We start from the raw sequence: 23364 nt of genomic DNA, 5'->3' as shown, positions 1-23364 counted from the left end.
TGTGTGCTCAGTTCAATACGATCCGGCTCACGCAATTTCACTGTTATTATACCGAAACAAAAATTACTGCTTCATAACATCATCATGCGATAATATCATTAAATTAGAGAATGTCTTTTAACTTAAAGTCAACACAGCACACAACATGCAAAGATCTGACTCCATATATAATTTGGTCTTACTCCAATAATAATGAATTTCTTTCTTTCTTAAACTGTGTTTTTCACTTACAGACTGATTACAGTTACCTGTCGTGTAAGAATGTAGAACCCATCATTTTAGTCTTTCCATTACGGACCCAGTGTTTGGGAATTCAGGCGACCGTTTCACTGAACCCTCGACACGGCTGGACAGTTCCACCGTTACTCAGAAGGTGAAGGGGTGAAGGTTATGATGCCTTAAGTGAACTACCCACCGGCATGTTCTGAACAAAGAGGACATCTAACTAATTAACCGCAAAATACCCAAACACCGTGTTAATGATGGCGACAGAGCATCCAAAACATTCATAATGGATAGCCCTCGCTACGCCATGCGTCGGTTACGCTCTGTCCTGCCACAATATCGTGGACTGCACATTAATCTACTCAAAAGAATAATTTCAGAGAGTTTGGAATAAATCAAAATGAACATTTATTTTGCCAGGCATAATTAAACAATTCTTAAATCAATAAAATACCATTTTTAACCAATTCAAATTGAGAATACATTGTAATACATTTTTCTTACACAACTGATCAGCAAACATCAAAATGATATCAAAGAGTCAGCATTCTGTCTATAGATGCTTCCTGAATGATTCGCCAGTCTTCTTTAAATACCCAAATCAAAACAAAACAATAATCAATTCTGGCATAATTAAAACTTTTACAGGACCTTTTGTTGGGACCGATTCTAACCTGTGAGTCATGTACCACCTGGGGTAGGATGATAAAACCTTATCTGGAGCACCACCCATACCAGAAGAACAGAACTTTGCTCATGTTAGAAGTCTCCTAATTTACACACATGATTCAGGGTGCAGAGGTTTGTCTTTTCATTTATCAAGTGTATAGTTGTACTGTTTCATTTTTGCACCTTTTTGCTAAATATATATATATATAGTACTGTTCTTGTGTTGTGTTAGTTTAACTTTGCCTCTCCTTTATAAATGTGTTACAAGGTATAAATATTCCTCACTATATATGAGCTCACAAAAATAGATGGCTGGCAACTATTAAATGTTTTATAGGTACTTGACTTAATCATGAATTAGAGGACGAACATGTGTTAATAAAGCATTTATTAACACACTGAGAAACTATTATCGTATGCGTCTAAATAATACGATATTATAATGTGCATTGAAATAATTTGTTAATCATTTACTTTCTAAATGATCTTAAACACTGAAAACTCCTAAATAAGTGTTTTTACATAATGTAATAATTTAGAAACAATAAACTGATCATTAATAAAGCATGAAAATACAACTATTAAACATTATATATATGCTCAAGAACAAGGCATTTATAGATGCACTTGTAAGCTGCTTAATAAAGTATAATAATTTTGGTACAATGGTTAATAAAGGATGAATTGAGTATAAACTAATGCTTAACTAATGATTCATAGTGTGTAGTTATTATAAAATTCATACATTATATACTTCATACATCAAATCTTTTCATAAACAGACATAGGACCATGATTAGGATGGAATCAGAAGTCAGTTGTTTGTCTGTTGTGTGATCTTACAGAGTGACAGCGAGGAATCAAAAACCTTAAACCCAGCATAGAGGGGTTCAGTGAATGTAGTGTTGAATGTGTGTAAGTGTGTGAGTGTGTGTGTGTCAGAGATGCTGTAGAAGGACAGAGTGCCGGCCGGCCAGTCCAGATACACTCCTACTCTGTTAGAGGAGGGTGAACGGACAGAAATGTTGTGGCTCTCATTGTTGTGCCAGACAACAAATCCATCAACAGTGCAGAAGAGACACCAGGACTTGTTATTGTATCCAAACTTATAGATCATCCCTTCTTTCCTGCTGATTGTTTTATAGGCCACTGCTACACGAGCCCAGCCAGTCCGCTCAACCTCCCAGTAATGGCGTCCAGTCAGACTCTCTCGACAGAGAACCTGAGGAATATCTTTAAATCTCTCTGGATGATCAGGATATGGCTGGTGCTCTTCCACATATTTCACCTCTCCGTGCTCAGACAAAATGAGCTGAGTGTTCGCTGTGTTTGGATCCAGTGTGAGATCACAGAAATCTGAACACAAAGGGGAAAAATAATTGTAAAAAAAATTTGATTTCATTAAATGTGCAAAAGTGACTCTAGAGAGAGTGCCTACATTTTTGTAGTCCTGGTTGGATCCTGAAAGCTTCTCCATAGTCCAAACTACAATGACACACACACACACACACACACACACACACACACACACACACATATATACAGACATAAAGAATTAAAGGAAGCTGGAAATATTATTTTTATAGAATGCATTAATAAGAATTAATCCATTGGTATAGTATTTTCCCAATAAATATTTTTTTAAATCAGTTTTCACACTGTACATCTTAATGTGCCTTCAGGACATATTAGGGTCAGTTCACCCCACATATGGGGTCTACGGAAGTGAGAAAAAAGTATTTCTAACATTTTAAATGTCTATATCTACAAAAAATATATGTATTTATATATGTATGTATGTGTTAATATTACTATTAGCAATTATATAGCAAGAACTTCAGTAAAGAATATGGTCAAATTTTTTGAGTTAACATGTGGACTTAAATAGTACAAGAAGAGATGAGAAGTACCACAAAAGAAAGAGAATTTCTAAGCAATGTTTTTGTTAAGATTAAGATAATTTTTTTAACATGTATGCCACATACTTGAGAATCTCCAGTGAGTAGTTTGGATCCTTCAGTTTGTCAGAGAGCAGCTTGACTCCTGATTCTCCTGGGTGATTGTAGCTCAGGTCCAGCTCTCTCAGGTGTGAGGGGTTTGAACTCAGAGCTGAAGACAGATAACGACAGCCTTCTTCTGTCACCATACAACCTGACAAACTACAAACACACAACAGACTTCATCGTATGTCAAGCTTTCGACTCAAATGCCTGAGAAATCACTGTTGACAGGTCATTCTCTCTAAAGGAGTGTGCAAGCCAAGCAGTGTAATGCAACTTCTTGAAACAGGCTCTTTAAAAATAAACATTTTTAACTTGACACAGCACATTAAAAACTCAATTCTGAGAGCTGAACTTGCTAACATTGTTTACACTCTGTATTTGCTGCCATTGGGTTCCATTTTTTCCAAATATAGAGTATCATTCCACCTATATGACACCCAACTATATCTCACTTGAATGACTGAATGACTCAAGCTCCATAGGGGTTCTGTTAGCTTGTTTTCATTAAGTGAAAATTTGCCTTTCACACAATTTCTTAGCCTTAAATGAGAGTAAAACCAAAGTTTTATAGTTTGGTCAAAGTGATCCCTATGATATTTTGGTAAACTGGACCTCTGTGTTTTAAGTTCTCATTTTACTCTGTGTGAAAAATATCTAAAATATCTTTGATTAACAAATTCATGCTGTTGTCAAAACCTGTTTTTTTATCATTTATGGCATCTTACAACAGTCAAACCTTTTTTCTTCTCAAAAAACATTGAATTAACTGCATTTATTACATCACGCCTCGATTTTTGCAATTCATTCTGTTATGGAGCTAATCAATCATTGATTGGACGACTTCAAATGGATATCATTGGATACCAGTTAAACTATGAATTTAGTCTTTGTTTTTTAAAGCTTTACATGGCTTGACACCATAGTGTCTTTCAGATATGTTACATTATCAAATTCCTTCTGGGTCACTGGCCTTGGAACACTCTCTGTCTGTAGATCGAGGTTAAAGCATCAGGCAGGTCCTAAACTTTGGAATAGCCTTCCAGTGTCAATTTGAATGCTCTCATCGCTTTCCTCTTTCAAATCGAAGCTTAAAACACATTTACTTAGTATGATGTATTAACCCATTATTTTAGTGTCTTTTGGTTATTTTCTTGAGTGTTTGTCATGTGTATTTTTATATGAATTATCTTAATTTATACAGGACTTTGGTCAACCCTGAGTTGTTTTTTTGTCCTTTATAAATAAAGAATGAATGAATGTTCTAAAAGACCTCAGTATCTCCAGCTGACAGTTTTGGCTCTTCAGTCCATCGGAGAGAAGCCTTACTCCTGAATCCTGCAGGTCATTGTTACTCAGGTCCAGCTCTCTGAGGGCAGATTCTGAGGACTGTACAGCTAATGACACAATGTCACATTGCTGAGCAGTAAGATTACAGCCAGCAAGACTGAAACAGAACAGAATACAAATTAATACAATTTTAAATTCATTCTACAATTAGCATTGCAATAATATATACTTATATCTATTTATTCTATCTTTACGTGTTCATGTTTTATCATCAATTGTATGCAGATAGATTTAATCATAAATAAAACATTTGCGCTAAGGTTTTCCCTACCGTAAGTATTTTGTATTATATCTGTCTAATTTTTGAATTGCGTGTCATAAATCCACATTTTAAGAAATTGTTGTGGTTTCATATTATAATATGACTTTTTATTACGAAACAGGACATTGAATGTCCTCATATGAAGACACCAAGGAGCATGTTTATTATGCATTTTGCGAGTCATAACAAATGAATGGGGAAAGAAATTGTATGTTAATAATCTATTAAATATGATATATTATTATGAAAATCTGGTCAATTATTACTGCCATTATTACACTTCTTTTTTTTACTGCAGGTCGCCCCCAAAACACATTAATATTTAAATTATATTTAGTTCATAGATATATTCAATGAGAAATCCTATTTATTTCCATTTAAACACATTTTGCAGAAAGAAAAATGGTCTATCAAATCATCCTGTTATAACATAATTGCGAATCATCGTTATGCACAGTTTAGGAAAAAATGGAAAATAAAATTTAATTGCCTATGTATTTTCATGTATTTTTATTATAATTACTTTAACATTAATGCTGTAAAAAATGTAAATAACAATGAAAAAAAAACACTCACAGAGCTTTTCTGCAGTTGGTCACAGCTGGTATGAGTCTTTTTCTACCTTCATCTGATGTGTTGTATTTCTGCAGGTCCAGCTCATCCAGCACCTCATCTGACATCTGAAGCATGTAGGCAATTGTTGAGCAGTGAGCAGGGCAGAGTTTCTTCTCTGAGTGTTTTTCTGATTTCACAAACTCCCGAATCTCTTTGGACAGAGTCTGATCCTTGACTTCCAGCAGACAGAGGAAAAGATTGATGGATCGTTCAGTGGGGAGTTCATGTCCATCTTTGACTTTCTCTTTAATGTACTGGGCTGTTCTTCTCATGGTCTCTGAACTGTTCTCTGTTTGTGTCAGTAGATCCTTTAAGAGTCTCTGATTGGACTCCAGTGAGATGCCCAGCAGGAACCGCAGGAACAGATCCAGGTGTCCATTTTTACTTTCTAAGGCTTTATCTACTGCACCTTTATGCAAATTCAGCATAGAATTAAAAGCTTTAAGAGCATTTGATGTGCTTCTTAAATAGCAGTAAAAAACATAGAAAGCAGCAAGAAACTCTTGCATGCTCAGATGAATGAAGCAGTAGACTTTCCTCTGATGAATCACAAATTCTTCCTTAAAGATCTCAGTGCAAATTTCAGAAAACAGTGAGGCATCAGTGACATTTACGCCACTTTCAATCAGGTCCTCCTCATAGATCATCACATTGTCCTTCATCAGCTCATTAAATGCCACTTCAGCAAGTTTCACAATTACGTCTCTGATGGACTGTAGACGTTTCTCTGGATCTATTTCTTCATAAGTTCTCATAATCTGAGTCAGCAAAAAGTAAATGTATATTTCAGTCACAGTTTGAAGGATTTCTGCATTAAGATCATCTGTCAGTAGGTTTTGAAGCACAGTTGATGAGATCCAGCAAAAGACAGGGATGTGGCACATGATGTGGAGCCTTCTTGCTCTTTTGATGTGTGAGATGATTCTGCTGGCTTGATGCTGGTCACTGATTCTTTTCCTGAAATATTCCTCTTTTTGAGGGTCATTAAAACCCTGAATCTCTGTTACACGATTAATATTTTTGAATGGGATCTGACTGGCTGCTGCCGGTCTGGAGGTGATCCAGATGAGAGCACAGGGAAGCAGATCTCCTTTTATGAGGTTTGACATCAACACACCCACTGAGGAAAATTCATTCACATCACAAACCTTCTCATCATCTGAAAACATCAGTGTCATTCTGCTTTCATCCAGACCATCTAGGATGAACACCACTTTAAATTCTTCATAAATCTTTGAGCTCAGATCTTGAAGCTCAGGATGAAAGTCCAGCAGAAGTCCGTGAAGACTGTACTGACGATCTTTAATCAAGTTCAGCTCTCGAAATGAAAACACAAACATGAAATCTACATCCTGATTGGCTTTTCCCTCGGCCCAGTCTAGAATGAACTTCTGCACAGAGACGGTTTTTCCAATTCCTGCAATTCCTTTAGTAAGAACAGTCTTGATTTTGTCTTTCTCTTCACATCTTGATTCAGGTAATGATTTAAAGATGTCATTACAGTTGATTGGATTGTGTTGTGAGTGTTGTTTTCTGGGTGTTTTCTCCATCTGTAAAACCTCATGTTCTTCATTCATCCCTTCTCTCTCTCCTTCTATGATGTAGAGGTCTGTGAAGATCCGGTTCAAGAGGGTTTCATTTCCTTGTAGTTTGTTTCCCTCAAATAAGTGTTCATACTTGTTCTTCATGCTGGTTTTGTGTTGGTCTTTGACTCTCTGCAGGACTTCTTCAGGTCTTATCTGCCTGATGTGGGTTTTATCGTGGATTACAGTTGGATTATCTATCTCTTTACTGTTAAAATTGAAAGAAAGAATAGTCAAAATGGCAAATTACAACAGCTGTTTTAAAAACACATTAGTGTGAATTGTATATTTGCATATTTTGTAGAATATTTTAATCGAAATTGACATAAAATTGCAGTAAACCAGCAACTAAATATTTACTAACTGTGTGGGAGAGGGCACTGTTTCACTGAATGAAAGAGGTCTATCTATAGAGTTTATACTATTATTAGACACAGAGCTGGCTCCTGCAGATTCTGATCTCTTCTTCCTGCTGATACTGCTGAAAATACAAACAAATATGTAAAGCATATATATAAACACACACACACACACACACACACACACACACACACACACACACACACACACACACACACAGTTTTATTGCATATTAACATACACATTTGTACTACTTGATAAACAGACAAGCATCATCTGTTAACGATTTTTCTTCTTTTATTTAAAGTGCACCTATTATGCAAAATTCACTTTTTTCATGGTGTTTAGACATAAATCTGCGTTGGCAATGTGTGAACACAACCACCCTACAATAATCCACCCACTCCACATGTCTTAAAAATTAAAAATGATGCCATTAATGACCTTCATGTCGTTGAAACCTGTAAGACCTTCGTTCATCTTGGTCACAGAGCTTCTCCACGACCATTCACAGAATATATGGGCATGTTTCCTCTTTTCTCACACATGCACATAAAACATACATTTATTATGAGGCTGGGAAGGGTTGTGTGTAATATGTGTTGGGTTATGTTAATTATGTCTAGTGTAAAACTCTGTACATGTTATGTTATATATTCTGAAAAATGTGCATACTGTATGATAATTTAGGCTTATTAAAATATCTGCAGCACATTCGAGAAATCTGGCTTTATTTACAGTAGCACTACTGCTTTTGTGTAAACAGTAAATTTCTGTCAAATGAATATAAATGACCTTTCATGTCTTTGGACTCTTTGTCAAGTTCCAAGTGCATATTACAGTTCAAGCAAAGTCTAACGGGGTGCTATTTTTCTGACCCATGGATGTTTTGATGTTTTCTGCACATCTCACCTCGCACTTCTGGTCTCCTTTTTGCCTCTATCCATAAGATTCATCCACAACAACCTTCATAACACAGATTAAAATATTTTTGGAGAGCTCTCTGACCCTCCACAGACTTAAAATATTATTGTAGCTGTGTAAAATTATTGCTGAGCCCTGAGCTATAAACTAGACATAGACTATTTTATCAATGTCCTTGCAATGTTTCTGAGCCTAAGGATCATTGCTGTCTGCGTAGGATCAGGAAGCTCCATTTCATTCCATTAAAATCATCTTCATTTGTGTTCTCAAGATGAACAAAGGTTTTACAGGTTTGCAATGACATGAGAGTTTTTTGGTTTAACTAACCTTTGTATTGTTATATTTTATTATTAAAAGATACTCGATGAAATTTTATAGAAAACAGGAAAACACATGATCACAATGATCCAACAAAACCCAACGAATATACCTTAAAGAGTTAGTGCTGTGTGAAAAAGCCTATCGAAGTCAAACCCTTGATCTTGGAATTGTAAAAACACATGCTAAGCTACAGAGATATTTTACATAAAAGCTTCAAAAGTATTAAAATCATACCTGGAGTCAATAGCGGTTACTTCGTTCTCCCTTTTCTCTTGAAACTCATTTTGGAAGCACTTGATATATATGTCAATAAAAAAACAAAACATGCGGACATTAGATTAGGATAGTCTTGCAGCAGATGGAAGACCTTCTGTATTGCTCCATTAAACATAAATACAAAATGCAATGTAAAAGATAAATAAGAAGCCCAGAACTCCTGGTAAACTCAAAGGTCTCTACAGAAAATATGTATATATATATATATATATATATATATATATATATATATATATATATATATATATATATATATATATATATATATAATATTAAATCAATATTTCAGCTTTAAATGTTTGTTACAGTACAATTACAAAAACGTACCTGCAGTAGAAAAGCAGTAGGTTTAGTATTAGTGTAGTATCTGTGATACAATATAAGTGCAGAACTCAGTATTACTTTTTGTAAATGAAAAGAATGTAAATGAGCACAAGAGCACTTCTTGGCAACAATCACTGGTTTATTATTATTGTCATTGCATGATAATTATGCAGTATATATACATGTTTAGATAAAGAACAAGTTCTGAACTTACCACACTGTGCTGCCACTTGAAGGTCCAGGCACAGATTTAAACTTGTTTTAAATTTGTTTTACTTTCATTTAGTCACCTGGTTGAGGTGAAAAAATCCCTCTAGTGGTGCAGAGCATCATCGCAATCTCATGTGGACCTTAAGTTAGTTTTCACTTTCAAGCACACTTAAAATTAAGTGCTTCTGAATGCAATGTGTCTGCGTAATGCTGTACATTCACCTCTAGATGGAGACTATCCAAAACAATTCAGTCCTGACCTACTATAAACGTCCAGTCAGATACAGTCGGCCTTGTATAGTGTACACATATTATTCACATAATATTAGGTTCTCTGCCATATTTAGTATCAGGTAGATGCTGCCTCGAACCGGGTTTAATAACAGAGTGAAAATAGCTTAGTTAGATCTGGTTCGTCTTAGACTGCACTCTGTGGCTAAAAAAGGGTCAAGTTGCTATTTACTAAAATGTACTATAACTACAGATTTACATTAAACACTGTAGATTTACAGTGAACACACTGCAGGAATAGTACACCACGAGAACCAGTTTATTCGCTTTTGTCTAAGATTCAGTTCTAAGAAAACAAGAGGGGGATTTTAGAAAGCAGAAGATTAAGTGATGGTAATAATCAGTACAGTTTATTGAATAATCTTAGTTGTGTGCTCAGTTCAATACGATCCGGCTCACGCAATTTCACTGTTATTATACCAAACAAAATTACTGCTTCATAACATCATCATGCGATAATATCATTAAATTAGAGAATGTCTTTTAACTTAAAGTCAACACAGCACACAACATGCAAAGATCTGACTCCATATATAATTTGGTCTTACTCCAATAATAATGAATTTCTTTCTTTCTTAAACTGTGTTTTTCACTTACAGACTGATTACAGTTACCTGTCGTGTAAGAATGTAGAACCCATCATTTTAGTCTTTCCATTACGGACCCAGTGTTTGGGAATTCAGGCGACCGTTTCACTGAACCCTCGACACGGCTGGACAGTTCCACCGTTACTCAGAAGGTGAAGGGGTGAAGGTTATGATGCCTTAAGTGAACTACCCACCGCATGTTCTGAACAAAGAGGACATCTAACTAATTAACCGCAAAATACCCAAACACCGTGTTAATGATGGCGACAGAGCATCCAAAACATTCATAATGGATAGCCCTCACGCTCGCCATGCGTCGGTTACGCTCTGTCCTGCCACAATATCGTGGACTGCACATTAATCTACTCAAAAGAATAATTTCAGAGAGTTTGAAATAAATCAAAATGAACATTTATTTTGCCAGGCATAATTAAACAATTCTTAAATCAATAAAATACCATTTTTAACCAATTCAAATTGAGAATACATTGTAATACATTTTTCTTACACAACTGATCAGCAAACATCAAAATGATATCAAAGAGTCAGCATTCTGTCTATAGATGCTTCCTGAATGATTCGCCAGTCTTCTTTAAATACCCAAATCAAAACAAAACAATAATCAATTCTGGCATAATTAAAACTTTTACAGGACCTTTTGTTGGGACCGATTCTAACCTGAGAGTCATGTACCACCTGGGGTAGGATGATAAAACCTTATCTGGAGCACCACCCATACCAGAAGAACAGAACTTTGCTCATGTTAGAAGTCTCCTAATTTACACACATGATTCAGGGTGCAGAGGTTTGTCTTTTCACTTATCAAGTGTATAGTTGTACGGTTTCATTTTTGCACCTTTTTTGCTAAATATATATATAGTTCTGTTCTTGTGTTGTGTTAGTTTAACTTTGCCTCTCCTTTATAAATGTGTTACAAGGTAAAAATATTCCTCACTATATATGAGCTCACAAAAATAGATGGCTGGCAACTATTAAATGTTTTATAGGTACTTGACTTAATCATGAATTAGAGGACGAACATGTGTTAATAAAGCATTTATTAACACACTGAGAAACTATTATCGTAAGTCTAAATAATACGATATTATAATGTGCATTGAAATAATTTGTTAATCATTTACTTTCTAAATGATCTTAAACACTGAAAACTCCTAAATAATTGTTTTTACATAATGTAATAATTTAGAAACAATAAACTGATCATTAATAAAGCATGAAAATACAACTATTAAACATTATATATATGCTCAAGAACAAGGCATTTATAGATGCACTTGTAAGCCGCTTAATAAAGTATAATAATTTTGGTACAATGGTTAATAAAGGATGAATTGAGTATTAACTAATGCTTAACTAATGATTCATAGTGTGTAGTTATTAAAATTCATACATTATATACTTCATACATCAAATCTTTTCATAAACAGACATAGGACCATGATTAAGATGGAATCAGAAGTCAGTTGTTTGTCTGTTGTGTGATCTTACAGAGTGACAGCGAGGAATCAAAAACCTTAAACCCAGCATAGAGGGGTTCAGTGAATGTAGTGTTGAATGTGTGTAAGTGTGTGAGTGTGTGTGTGTCAGAGATGCTGTAGAAGGACAGAGTGCCGGCCGGCCAGTCCAGATACACTCCTACTCTGTTAGAGGAGGGTGAAGGGGCAGGAATGTTTTTATTTAGATTGTTGTGCCAGACAACAAATCCATCAACAGTGCAGAAGAGACACCAGGACTTGTTATTGTATCCAAACTTACAGATCATCCCTTCTTTCCTGCTGATTGTTTTATAGGCCACTGCTACACGAGCCCAGCCAGTCCGCTCAACCTCCCAGTAATGGCGTCCAGTCAGACTCTCTCGACAGAGAACCTGAGGAATATCTTTAAATCTCTCTGGATGATCAGGATATGGCTGCTCTTCTTCTACATATTTCATCTCTCCATTCTCAGACAAAATGAGTTGAGTGCTCGCTGTGTTTGGATCCAGTGTGAGATCACAGAAATCTAAACCCAAAGGGGAAAAATAATTAAAAAAAATTTTGATTTCATTAAATGTGCAAAAGTGACTCCAGAGTGCCTACATTTTTGTAGTCCTGGTTGGATCCTGAAAGACTCTCCATAGTCCAAACTACAATGACACACACACACACACACACACACACACACACATATACAGACATAAAGAATTAAAGGAATTTTAAATATTATTCTTATAGAATGCATTAATAAGAATTAATCCATTTGTATAGTATTTTCTCAATAAATATTTTTTGAAATCAGTTTTGTTGTGCCTTCAGGACATATTGGGGTCAGTTCACCCCACATATGGGGTCTACGGAAGTGAGAAAAAAGTATTTATAACATTTTAAATGTCTACATCTACAAAAAAATATATGTATTTATATATGTATGTGTTATTACTAAACTTGAGGGTGTTCACACCTCCTTTTTAAACTGCTTCGGACTGAAACTAGCAAACACACTTGAGAAGTACCACAAAAGAAAGAATTTCTAAGCAATGTTTTTGTTAAGATTAAGATAATTTTTTTAAACATGTATGCCACATACTTGAGAATCTCCAGTGAGTAGTTTGGATCCTTCAGTTTGTCAGAGAGCAGCTTGACTCCTGATTCTCCTGGGTGATTGTAGCTCAGGTCCAGCTCTCTCAGGTGTGAGGGGTTTGAACTCAGAGCTGAAGACAGATAACGACAGCCTTCTTCTGTCACCATACAACCTGACAAACTACAAACACACAACAGACTCCATCGTATGTCAAGCTCTCGACTCTCAAATGCCTGAGAAATCACTGTTGACAGGTCATTCTCTCTAAAGGGAGTGCAAGCCAAGCAGTGTAATGCAACTTCTTGAAACAGGCTCTTTAAAAATAATATTTTTTAACTTGACACAGCACATTAAAAACTCAATTCTGAGAGCTGAACTTGCTAACATTGTTTACACTCTGTATTTGCTGCCATTGGGTTCCATTTTGTCCAAATATAGAGTATCATTCCACCTATATGACACCCAACTATATCTCACTTGAATGACTGAATGACTCAAGCTCCATAGGGGTTTTGTTAGCTTGTTTTCATTAAGTGAAAATTTGCCTTTCACACAATTTTTTTAGCCCTAAATGAGAGTAAAACCAAAGTTTTATAGTTTGGTCAAAGTGATCCCTATGATTTTGGTAAACTGGACCTCTGTGTTTTAAGTTCTCATTTTACTCTGTGTGAAAAATATCTAAAATATCTTTGATTAACAAATTCATGCTGTTGTCAAAACCTGTTTTTTTATCATTTATGGCATCTTACAACAGTCAAACCTTTTTTCTTCTCAAAAAACATTGAATTAACTGCATTTATTACATCACGCCTCGATTTTTGCAATTCATTCTGTTATGGAGCTAATCAATCATTGATTGGACGACTTCAAATGGATATCATTGGATACCAGTTAAACTATGAATTTAGTCTTTGTTTTTTAAAGCTTTACATGGCTTGACACCATAGTGTCTTTCAGATATGTTACATTATCACATTCCTTCTGGGTCACTGGCCTTGGAACACTCTCTGTCTGTAGATCGAGGTTAAAGCATCAGGCAGGTCCTAAACTTTGGAATAGCCTTCCAGTGTCAATTGAAATGCTCTCATCGCTTTCCTCTTTCAAATCGAAGCTTAAAACACATTTACTTAGTATGATGTATTAACCCATTATTGGTGTTTGTCATGTGTATTTTTATAGGAATTATCTTAATTTATACAGGACTTTGGTCAACCCTGAGTTGTTTTTTTGTGCTTCATAAATAAAGAATGAATGAATGTTCTAAAAGACCTCAGTATCTCCAGCTGACAGTTTTGGCTCTTCAGTCCATCGGAGAGAAGCCTTACTCCTGAATCCAGCAAGTCATTGTTACTCAGGTCCAGCTCTCTGAGGGCAGATTCTGAGGACTGTACAGCTAATGACACAATGTCACATTGCTGAGCAGTAAGATTACAGCCAGCAAGACTGAAACAGAACAGAATACAAATTAATACAATTTTAAACTCATTCAACAATTAGCATTGCGATAATATATACTTATATCTATTTATTCTATCTTTACGTGTTCATGTTTTATCGTCAATTGAATGCAGATAGATTTAATCATAAATAAAACATTTGCGCTAAGGTTTTCCCTACCGCAACACAACTAGAACAGGGATTGACGTAAAAAGTACGTATTTTGTATTCTATCTGTCTAATTTTTGAATTGCGTGTCATAAATCCACATCTTAAGAAATTGTTGTGGTTTCAAATTATAATATGACTTTTTATTACGAAACAGGACATTGAATGTCCTTATATGAAGACACCAAGGAGCATGTTTATTATGCATTTTGCGAGTCATAACAAATGAATGGGGAAAGAAATTGTATGTTAATAATCTATTAAATATGATATATTATTATGAAAATCTGGTCAATTATTACTGCCATTATTACACTTCTTTTTTTACTGCAGGTCGCCCCCAAAACACATTAATATGTAAATTATATTTAGTTCATAGATATATTCAATGAGAAATCCTATTTATTTCCATTTAAACACATTTTGCAGAAAGAAAAATGGTCTATCAAATCATCCTGTTATAACATAATTGCGAATCATCGTTATGCACAGTTTAGGGAAAAATGGAAAATAAAATTTAATTGCCTATGTATTTTCATGTATTTTTATTATAATTACTTTAACATTAATGCTGTAAAAATGTAAATAACAATGTAAAAAAAAAAACACTCACAGAGCTTTTCTGCAGTTGGTCACAGCTGGTATGAGTCTTTTCTACCTTCATCTGATGTGTTGTATTTCTGCAGGTCCAGCTCATCCAGCACCTCCTCTGACATCTGAAGCATGTAGGCAATTGTTGAGCAGTGAGCAGGGCAGAGTTTCTTCTCTGAGTCTTTTTCTGATTTCACAAAATCCTGAATCTCTTTGGACAGAGTCTGATCTTTTACTTCCAGCAGACAGAGGAAAAGATTGATGGATCGTTCAGTGGGAGTTCATGTCCATCTTTGACTTTCTCTTTAATGTACTGGGCTGTTTTTCTTATGGTCTCTGAGCTGTTCTCTGTTTGTGTCAGTAGATCCTTTAAGAGTCTCTGATTGGACTCCAGTGAGATGCCCAGCAGGAACCGCAGGAACAGATCCAGGTGTCCATTTTTACTTTCTAAGGCTTTATCTACTGCACCTTTATGCAAATTCAGCATAGAATTAAAAGCTTTAAGAGCATTTGATGTGCTTCTTAAATAGCAGTAAAAACATAGAAAGCAGCAAGAAACTCTTGAATGCTCAGATGAATGAAGCAGTAGACTTTCCTCTGATGAATCACAAATTCTTCCTTAAAGATCTCAGTGCAAATTTCAGAAAACAGTGAGGCATCAGCGACATTTACGCCACTTTCAATCAGGTCCTCCTCATAGATCATCACATTGCCCTTCATCAGCTCATTAAATGCCACTTCAGCAAGTTTCACAATCACTGCTATTTTGGAATTCAAAGGTTTGTCTGGATCTCTCTCATCATAACATCTCTTAATCTGAATCAGCAGAAAGTGGATGTACATTTCAGTCAGAGTTTGAGGGATTTTTGCACTGAGATCTTCTTTCAGGAACTTCTGAAGCACAGTGCATGAGATCCAGCAAAAAACAGGGATGTGGCACATGATGTGGAGGCTTCTTGCTCTTTTGATGTGTGAGATGATTCTGCTGGCTTGATGCTGGTCACTGATTTTTTTCCTGAAATATTCCTCTTTTTGAGGGTCATTGAAACCCTGAATCTCTGTTACACGATTAATATTTTTGAATGGGATCTGACTAGCTGCTGCTGGTCTGGAGGTGATCCAGATGAGAGCACAGGGAAGCAGATCTCCTTTTATGAGGTTTGACATCAACACACCCACTGAGGAAAATTCATTCACATCACAAACCTTCTCATCATCTGAAAACATCAGTGTCATTCTGCTTTCATCTAGACCATCTAGGATGAATATCACTTTACAATCCTCATAAATCTTTGAACTCAGATCTTGAAGCTCAGGATGAAAGTCCAGCAGAAGTTTATGAAGACTGTACTGATGATGTTGAATCAAGTTCAGCTCTCGAAATGAAAACACAAACATGAAATCTACATCCTGATTGGCTTCTCCCTCAGCCCAGTTTAGAATGAACTTCTGAACAGAGACGGTTTTTCCAATTCCTGCGATGCCTTTAGTAAGAACTGTCTTGATTTTGTTTCTATCTTCACATCCTGGTGTAGATAAAGGCTTAAAGATTTCATTACAGTTGATTACATTGTGCTGTGTTTTGGGTGTTTTCTCCATCTGTAAAACCTCATGTTCTTCATTCACCCCTTCTCTCTCTCCTTCTATGATGTAGAGCTGTGTGTAAATCCTGTTCAAGAGGGTTTGGTTTCTTTGTAGTTTGTTTCCCTCAAATATGTGTTCATACATTGTCTTCATGCTGGTTTTGTGTTGGTCTTTGACTCTCTGCAGGACTGCTTCATGTCTTTCTTGTCTGAAATGGGTCTGATTGTGGCATGTAGTTGTATCATCTATCTTCATAATGCTAAAATTTAAACATTGAAAATGGCAATAACAGTGATTTCAATGACTGTTTAAGCAAAATATTGCCGTGGATTGTTGCAAATTTTGGAGAACATTTAGTTTTCATTTCGGTTTCAATTTTAAATGAAAATGAAAATTAAAATGAAATTGCAATACATCAGCAGGAATGAGTAGTATTTCAAATACACATACTTTAAATACAGAATACTATTTTATTTGTTCTTTTTTAAATATACTAAGGAGACACGCAGTGTTGGGGGACCTCCAGGACTGTAGTTGGAAACAACTGTTGTATTTATAGCTGCAGTCCATAAGTTTTGCCTCTTTGTTGCAATTTATGTTTAAAAACCTGTAATTGCAGTTTCTTACAGTAAACTGAGCTACCAGCAGTGATTAACAACAAAACCTGCAGATTATTGTTGGATCTCAGAGTGAATCAGACACTTTAAAATTTGATTGGAACATTGAAACATGAGAAGCTGAAATTCTACTACAGAGGCCCAGGACAACAGAATGTTGTAAAATTATGGGCCAGGAGATCCAACAGACTGCCAACTAAGGAAGGATAATGTCAATTTGAGTAACCAAGATTAATGGTAAAAGACACAGCACATCATGTTCATCACATGTAAACTCATAATAGTAATCAATATTGTAAACTCTTCATAGAGTCATCCCCCCTCAGGACCAGACTGAAATTCCATATGAGACATTTATCCTCCCTTACATTCACCAAAGCACAGAAACTACATTTTAATGCACATACATGCTAAGAATCACCTTCTAGTCCATCCTCTTCAATGGCTGTGTGAAGATGCTGGATATTCACAGGAATTGAAACACTATGTCATATATGCTCAATTGGTGACATGTCTGCTGGCCATGTAAGAAATGGGATGTTTTCAGTTCCAGGAATTGTGTACAGATCCTTGCAACATGGGGCGGTGCATTATGATGGGATGACTGCCACAACAATGGCCTTCAGGAACCAATGTTATCTCTGTGCATTCAAAATTCCATCAATAAAATACACCTGAGTTTGTTGTCCATAACATACGCCTGTCCATACCATAACCACACCATCACCATGGGCATCAGCATTCCGCTTACTCACACAATCCCAAGACCCCAATGAGGATGACGAGCATGCAGATGCAGTTCCATGTGACAGTTTCAGAAATCCTTTGGTCATGCAAAGATCTTGGAGGTGAAGAAGCTGGATGTGGAAGTCCTGGGCTGATGTTGTTACACATAATCTGTGATTTTGAGGTGGCTTAGGTAGAGAAATGACATTAAGTTCACAAGCAACAGCTTTGCTGGACATTCCTGCAGCCAGCATGCCAAGTGGACTCTCCCTCAAAACTTGAAACATCTGTGGCATTGTGCTGTGTAAGTGGCCCTTTATTGTGGCCAGCCTAAGACAACATTGAACAATATTTGAGAGAAATAGGCCTTTTGTGTACATATAAAAATTCAGGGTGTGAGTTCAGCTCAAAAAAAAAATCTAGCATAGCATTCACGTTAGTCAAGCTTGCATCAGCTGACTTTCAGCTGACCCCATCTACCTATAGAAATACAACACCTATTTAAGCATCCATATATAAGGTCTGTCTGTACGATACAACTTGGCTATATGATTCAGTTCAGTGGGCATCAGGATCCTCAACTATTTGGACGACTGGCTCATCATGGCCCAGTTTCAAGAACAATTGTGCGATCACAGGGACCTGGTGCTCCAGTACCTTAGCCAGTTGGAGCCTCAGGTAAACTGGAAAAGAGCAAGCTCTACCCTGTGTAGAGAATCTTTTTTCTGTGTTGAGTTGGACTTGGTCAGTGCACCCAGTCAAGGCTGAACTGCCTGAGTTTTTGAAGATTCTGACTTTATTTTCCAACAGTATTTGGCACCTGCCCACACTGCCAAACACATCAAAACTTGGTTAAATGATCATGGTGTTGGTGTGCTTGACTGGCCAGCAAACTCACCAGACCTGAATTGTCAAGAGGAAAAAGAGGAACAAGAGACCAAAAAATGCAGATGAGCTGAAAGTCACTGTCAAAGAAATCAATACCACCTCAGCAGTGCCACAAACTGATCACCTCCATGCTAGCAGTAATTAAAACAAAAGGAGCCCCTACCAAGTATTGAGTACATGTACAGTAAATGAACATACTTTCCAGAAGGTCAACAATTTACTAAAAATGTTTTTATTGGTCTTATGAAGCCTGATGTATTAATCTGTCCTTCAGTCTACTAGTCCTAGTCTGGAGACTCCTCCCTGCAGTCTCCTCCTTGATGGCAGCAGATTGAATTATGATGACCTGTACTGTAGTTTCACAGCGAAGTGTTAAGATCCAGCTGAACCACTCTGTAGATGAGCTGTTGAGGGATGATTGTAGTAAATGCTGAACTGAAGTCTATGAATAGCATTCTGACACATGAGTCTTTTTTATTCAGATGTGTGAGTGCTGAGTGGAGGGCAGTGGCAATGGAATCATCAGTTGAGCGGTTGGACCAATATGCAAATAGAAAGGGGTCCAGAGATGGGGGGATGACTTGATATGGTGCATGACTAGCTGTTCAATTGCAACTGGATGGTAGTCACTGAAACAGGATGGAGATTACTTTTTCGGCACTGTAATGATGATGTTAGCGTTGAGGTATGTGGGGACAACAGCCTGACTAAGCGAGGTGTTGAAAATGTTTGTGTTCTTTCAGAACACGCCCAGGAATTTTGTCAGGACCCGGAGCTTTGCATGCGTTGACCCTGCTGAAGGTTCTTCTTGCTCTTTTTGCAGGATACCATCATCACCTGGTCGTCCAGGGGAGGTGGAGTCTTCTGTGCTGTGGTGCTGTTTGCCTCCTCAAAGCGAGCAAAGAAGGTAATCAGCTTGTTCAGCAGTGGGACGGAGCTGTTGCAGGTCTGCGGTGGGGGCTAGAAGTCTGTGACTGAATCCCTGCCACAGGCTTTGAGTGTCTCTGCAGTCACTGAAACGATAATCTCCTGGAGTACTGTCTTGGACAGGGTGGTCCTAGCGGTCTTAAGGCCCTCCTGATCTCCAGCTCTAAAGACAGCGTTCTGGGCCTTTAGGAGTCTGCAGACCTCTCCTGTCAACCATGGCTTCTGGTTGGGTCAGACAGTGATGGACTTTATGACTCGATGCACCTGATGATGTAGGATGTAACAGTCTCTGTGTATTCTGGTCTGTGACGTCATTGTATGCGGCAGCCTGCTTGAACATACTCCAGTTAATGGTGCTAAAACAGTCTTAAAGGGCTTCTGATGACCCTTATAGCCACACTTGAATCTGTCTGTGAACTGGTTTGGTAAATTTGACGACCGGTCTGTATGCAGGCATTAGCAAGATGGTCATGTGGTTTGAGGCACCGATGTGGGGGAGGGTTGATGTGTTGTTTCCCCTTGTTGGAAAGTCAATATGTTGGTAGATTTTTGGGAACACACTCTTTAAGTCAGCATGATTAAAATCCCCAGCCAAGATTAAAAAAAATCTGGGTGGGCTGTCTGTTGCTTACTGATGTCCTGGTACAGATCATTTAGTGTCACTCTCCTGTAGTTGTTGTTGGAACTGGGAGAGATATATAGAGCAACGGTATGGCCATATATTCCCTCAGTAGATAGAATGGCTGGCACTTAATAATCATGAAGTCCACCAGAGATGAGCAGTGTTTGCAGACCACAACAGCTCCACGTGTTGTTAAATTCGGTATGCTGTTGTTGAAGCATGTTTCCATAAACACAAAAACACAACAGTCTCTTACAGTCCTCTGTGTTTATCATAGTAATCTGATATAGTTCAGTTTATTTTCCAAAGAGCGAATGTTCACCAATAAGATGGTGGGGATAGCTGGCTTGTGTGGGTTAGCTGCATACCTTCGCATATACCCCTCTTTTGCTTTCTCTCGAACCGCTTGTAGTATCTCCACTGTAGCGAGGTGCAGTAGTGGGGGTCAGTGATGCAGTAGGCCTCTGGAGCAGACCATTGTCCCACAGCTCTTCAGTTAATGCAGAGTTTAACTCTAAAATTTTGGTTCTGGCGACATCCAGTAAAAACGTGCGACTGTATGCAATGATACAACAAAAACACTGTGAGTTACAATACAAAAAGCATGAAGACACCATTTTGTCAGGAGAGAGAGAAGCACCGAGAATGGGATCTTGGGAGAAGGTTCTGGTGGAGAACGGCCCCCCAGGAGGGGGTTGGCAAACAGAGTCCATGGAACAGATGGAGAGAGGAGACAGGGAGGAGTCCGAAGTAGGAGGAGATCTGTAGGATCCAGAGCACAGAAATGACGGCCCACGGTGTAGCTGACGGAGGGAGGAGCAATGGAGGAGGAATGGCCGTCAACTTTGTGCGGCTGATCGACGGCAGTGGAGCAGGTGGTGGAGGAGACGGAGAGCCGAAGAGCCAGGGTGACACCAAGGAGCAGGAGGGCCTAGGCGACACTGTTGGCACCAGCGACCGATGAGGAGACAGGGAACTAGAAGGACACAGTGGAACCAGAGCGACAGAGGCCAAAGGTGGAACCTGAGGGATGGAGGAGCTTGACAGAGCCGGAGGGATGGAGGGATGACGTGAAGCCGGAGGTGAGGAATCCAGAGGAAGATGGAGCCTGGCAGAGCTGGAGGACTGATGGGCCACAGTGGAGCCGAGGGGTCTATGGGCTGAGGTGAAGTCCAGGACTTGGAGGCTAGATGACGAGGTGAGGGATCCTCTTCCAATGATGGCGATGGTGACTGGCCGAACCGTTGGCAAACCCCAGCACCAGATGGTGAGCTGAGGGTGAGTACAGGGACTGCAGGAAGACATCAACGGAGGCAGAATAGAGTGGAAGGGTGGGAAATCTTGATGTCTGGTCACTGGAGAGCATGCTGACAGCGCAATCACTGGAGGGCGCGCTTGTGGGGCAGACTCTAGAAAATGTGCTGACTGCGCAATAACCAGTGGGTGGCACAGGAGGCAGGGACTCAGAACGGCTGGAGGGGATTCAGGATGCATGGGATGTGCCAAGTCTATGGTCTCTGGATCTGGAGTGGGGTTGGTGTCGCTGTCCACAGGCTGAACAGTCACTGGCGAACTGCACGACACCAGCACCAACTCGATGTAAGCAGCAACGCTCTCTCAAGGCCCATTCTCAGACAGCTTTGCTTGTGTGGAGGTGTTGAGTCTGTGAAAGTGGATCGAGCACAGGAAGCTGCCCGGGTAACGCGAGTCACTGGCAAGGGCGACAAACTCCTCTGTGTAGCCCTCGAGAGAGCATTCCCCCTGCTCCAGCAGGAGGTTGAGGAAATTAAGGTCATTCATTGGGGAGAACATAAAAAAAACAGGGAAACACGCCGCTATATAAACTGTTTGAAGACCGTTCTTCTGTCACTGTGTGGTTCAGGAAAGGAGTACTCGACAAGAATATAACTCTCAATAGAGACAATTAACAGAGGACAGGAAGTAGGGCACACAGAGCACATGGTACATGAAAAACAACAACAAAAGAATCCAACTACATGGCACTGCAGCTTTAAAAGTCTGATGCAAAATGCAAAATGCAAAATGTTATTAAAAAATATTGTTTTTAAAATATATTTGAAACATTGCCCATTCCTATAAATCAGCAACTACATATACTATACTTATACTAACTGTGGGGCAGAGGTCACTGTTCCATCACTGAACGTAGGGTGCGAAGGCATTGATCTTGTACTTTTCATAGACACACTGCTGCAGGATCCAGCAGCATCTGATCTCAGTCTCTTCAACCTGCTGGTAGTGACAAACAAAAGACAAACAAGTATGTATTGTATGCTTAAACAGACAACATTGAAAATTGGCTATTAATTTAGTTTACCCCATTCAGTTTTCTGGCAGTATCGGAGCCATGGCTCTGAGTACAGCTATTAGATCACAGTATATTGACAGACTAGCGATTTAATATGCATTATGTGACCAATCACTTGCTCCCATAATGCAGCATACATCTATTATAATGGAACGCATGACATAATATGTTTTAATAAGAAAAGATCTTGCTTATGACATAACTGAGTGGAAAAAATATTATGTGTGGCAGATTTGCGTCCAGCAAAGACTTCTCTGCTGACCTAAACATGATCAGAATCCTGACTTAGTTTTACTTTATTTTTCATGAATATGCATTAAATGATGTCCAACAAATTATTCTCTTTGTTTCATAGTTTTTCTCTTGGTTGCACCGCTTCCAGTTGTGTATGTTTATATTACAACTTTTATTCAGTCATATTTCAGCAATCGTATTGATGTCATACCTGAAATCAATGGTGGTGTCTTTTCTCTTCATTTTATCATGCGAGCTCATTTTGGAAGCACTTCTCTTTATCTTATTAAAGTGGAAAATATTATTTAATTATAAAAAAAAATATAAAAAACGATTATAAAATGCATAAACAATATTTTATAACACTCAAGATACATATAAACATTTAAAGTGGTCATGACATTAATTTTAACATTATAAGAGCAATGAAAATCTTGTGATGGTTCATATCAAATATCTTTGGCTGTTTTGTTCAGGTTTTATTACATTACAAAATCATTCCTCACTGGTAATTCAGTTTTTAATGTTTAATATACAGTACAATTCTAGAAATTTGGAAGCAGTAGGTTTAGCAATAACGCAGTGTTTGTGATATAAAAGAAGAGCATGTAAGACTCATGTAAAAACTGCATTCATTTTTAAGAGCATGTCATGGCACATCAAG

The 23364-nt window shown here is 37.8% G+C and overlaps 2 protein-coding genes across 4 annotated transcripts; both read right to left on the bottom strand.

Moving 5' to 3' along the window:
* Positions 1–1317: 1317 nt before the first annotated feature.
* LOC122330410 (NLR family CARD domain-containing protein 3-like) lies at positions 1318–8578 on the bottom strand. Of its 3 annotated transcripts, none has more exons than XM_043227373.1 (7): positions 8544–8578; positions 7069–7185; positions 5083–6912; positions 4168–4341; positions 2880–3053; positions 2333–2379; positions 1318–2250 (listed from the first exon to the last, which is right to left on the bottom strand). In XM_043227373.1, exons 3-7 carry the CDS (start codon positions 6807–6809, stop codon positions 1709–1711), a joined length of 2664 nt encoding a protein of 887 aa, XP_043083308.1. In that variant the 5' UTR covers positions 6810–6912; positions 7069–7185; positions 8544–8578; the 3' UTR covers positions 1318–1708. The 3 variants fall into 3 exon arrangements, with proteins under 3 accessions (XP_043083308.1, XP_043083309.1, XP_043083307.1); XM_043227374.1 differs by having other exon boundaries at positions 7069–7182; XM_043227372.1 differs by lacking the exon at positions 8544–8578 and having other exon boundaries at positions 7069–7574.
* Positions 8579–10572: 1994 nt separating this feature from the next.
* Positions 10573–22977, bottom strand: LOC122330408 (NLR family CARD domain-containing protein 3-like). The gene is given in 10 exon segments (XM_043227365.1): positions 10573–12019; positions 12097–12143; positions 12584–12757; positions 13847–14020; positions 14796–14838; positions 14841–15050; positions 15053–15310; positions 15313–16616; positions 22271–22390; positions 22912–22977. Coding segments are annotated over 10 exon segments (2922 nt in total). The 5' UTR covers positions 22962–22977; the 3' UTR covers positions 10573–11477.
* Positions 22978–23364: the final 387 nt, after the last annotated feature.

The sequence above is a fragment of the Puntigrus tetrazona genome, chromosome 25, assembly GCF_018831695.1.
Source record: "Puntigrus tetrazona isolate hp1 chromosome 25, ASM1883169v1, whole genome shotgun sequence".
NCBI classification, from domain to species: domain Eukaryota; kingdom Metazoa; phylum Chordata; class Actinopteri; order Cypriniformes; family Cyprinidae; genus Puntigrus; species Puntigrus tetrazona.
Note: the sequence above shows the minus strand (reverse complement) of the source record. Positions and strands in the feature narration are given on the sequence as shown.

What these genes read in the sequence shown, in the direction of transcription:
- LOC122330410 (XM_043227372.1), bottom strand. Translation starts at nt 7,214, where the DNA reads ATGCTTTACATATTTGTTTGTATTTTCAGCAGTATCAGCAGGAAGAAG. An exon ending in TGTCAGCTGGAGATACTGAG is followed by an intron (nt 3,054 to 4,167) that starts GTCTTTTAGAAC and finishes GTGTGTTTGTAG; the next exon opens with TTTGTCAGGTTGTATGGTGA. An exon ending in CCAACCAGGACTACAAAAAT is followed by an intron (nt 2,251 to 2,332) that starts GTAGGCACTCTC and finishes CTTTGTGTTCAG; the next exon opens with ATTTCTGTGATCTCACACTG.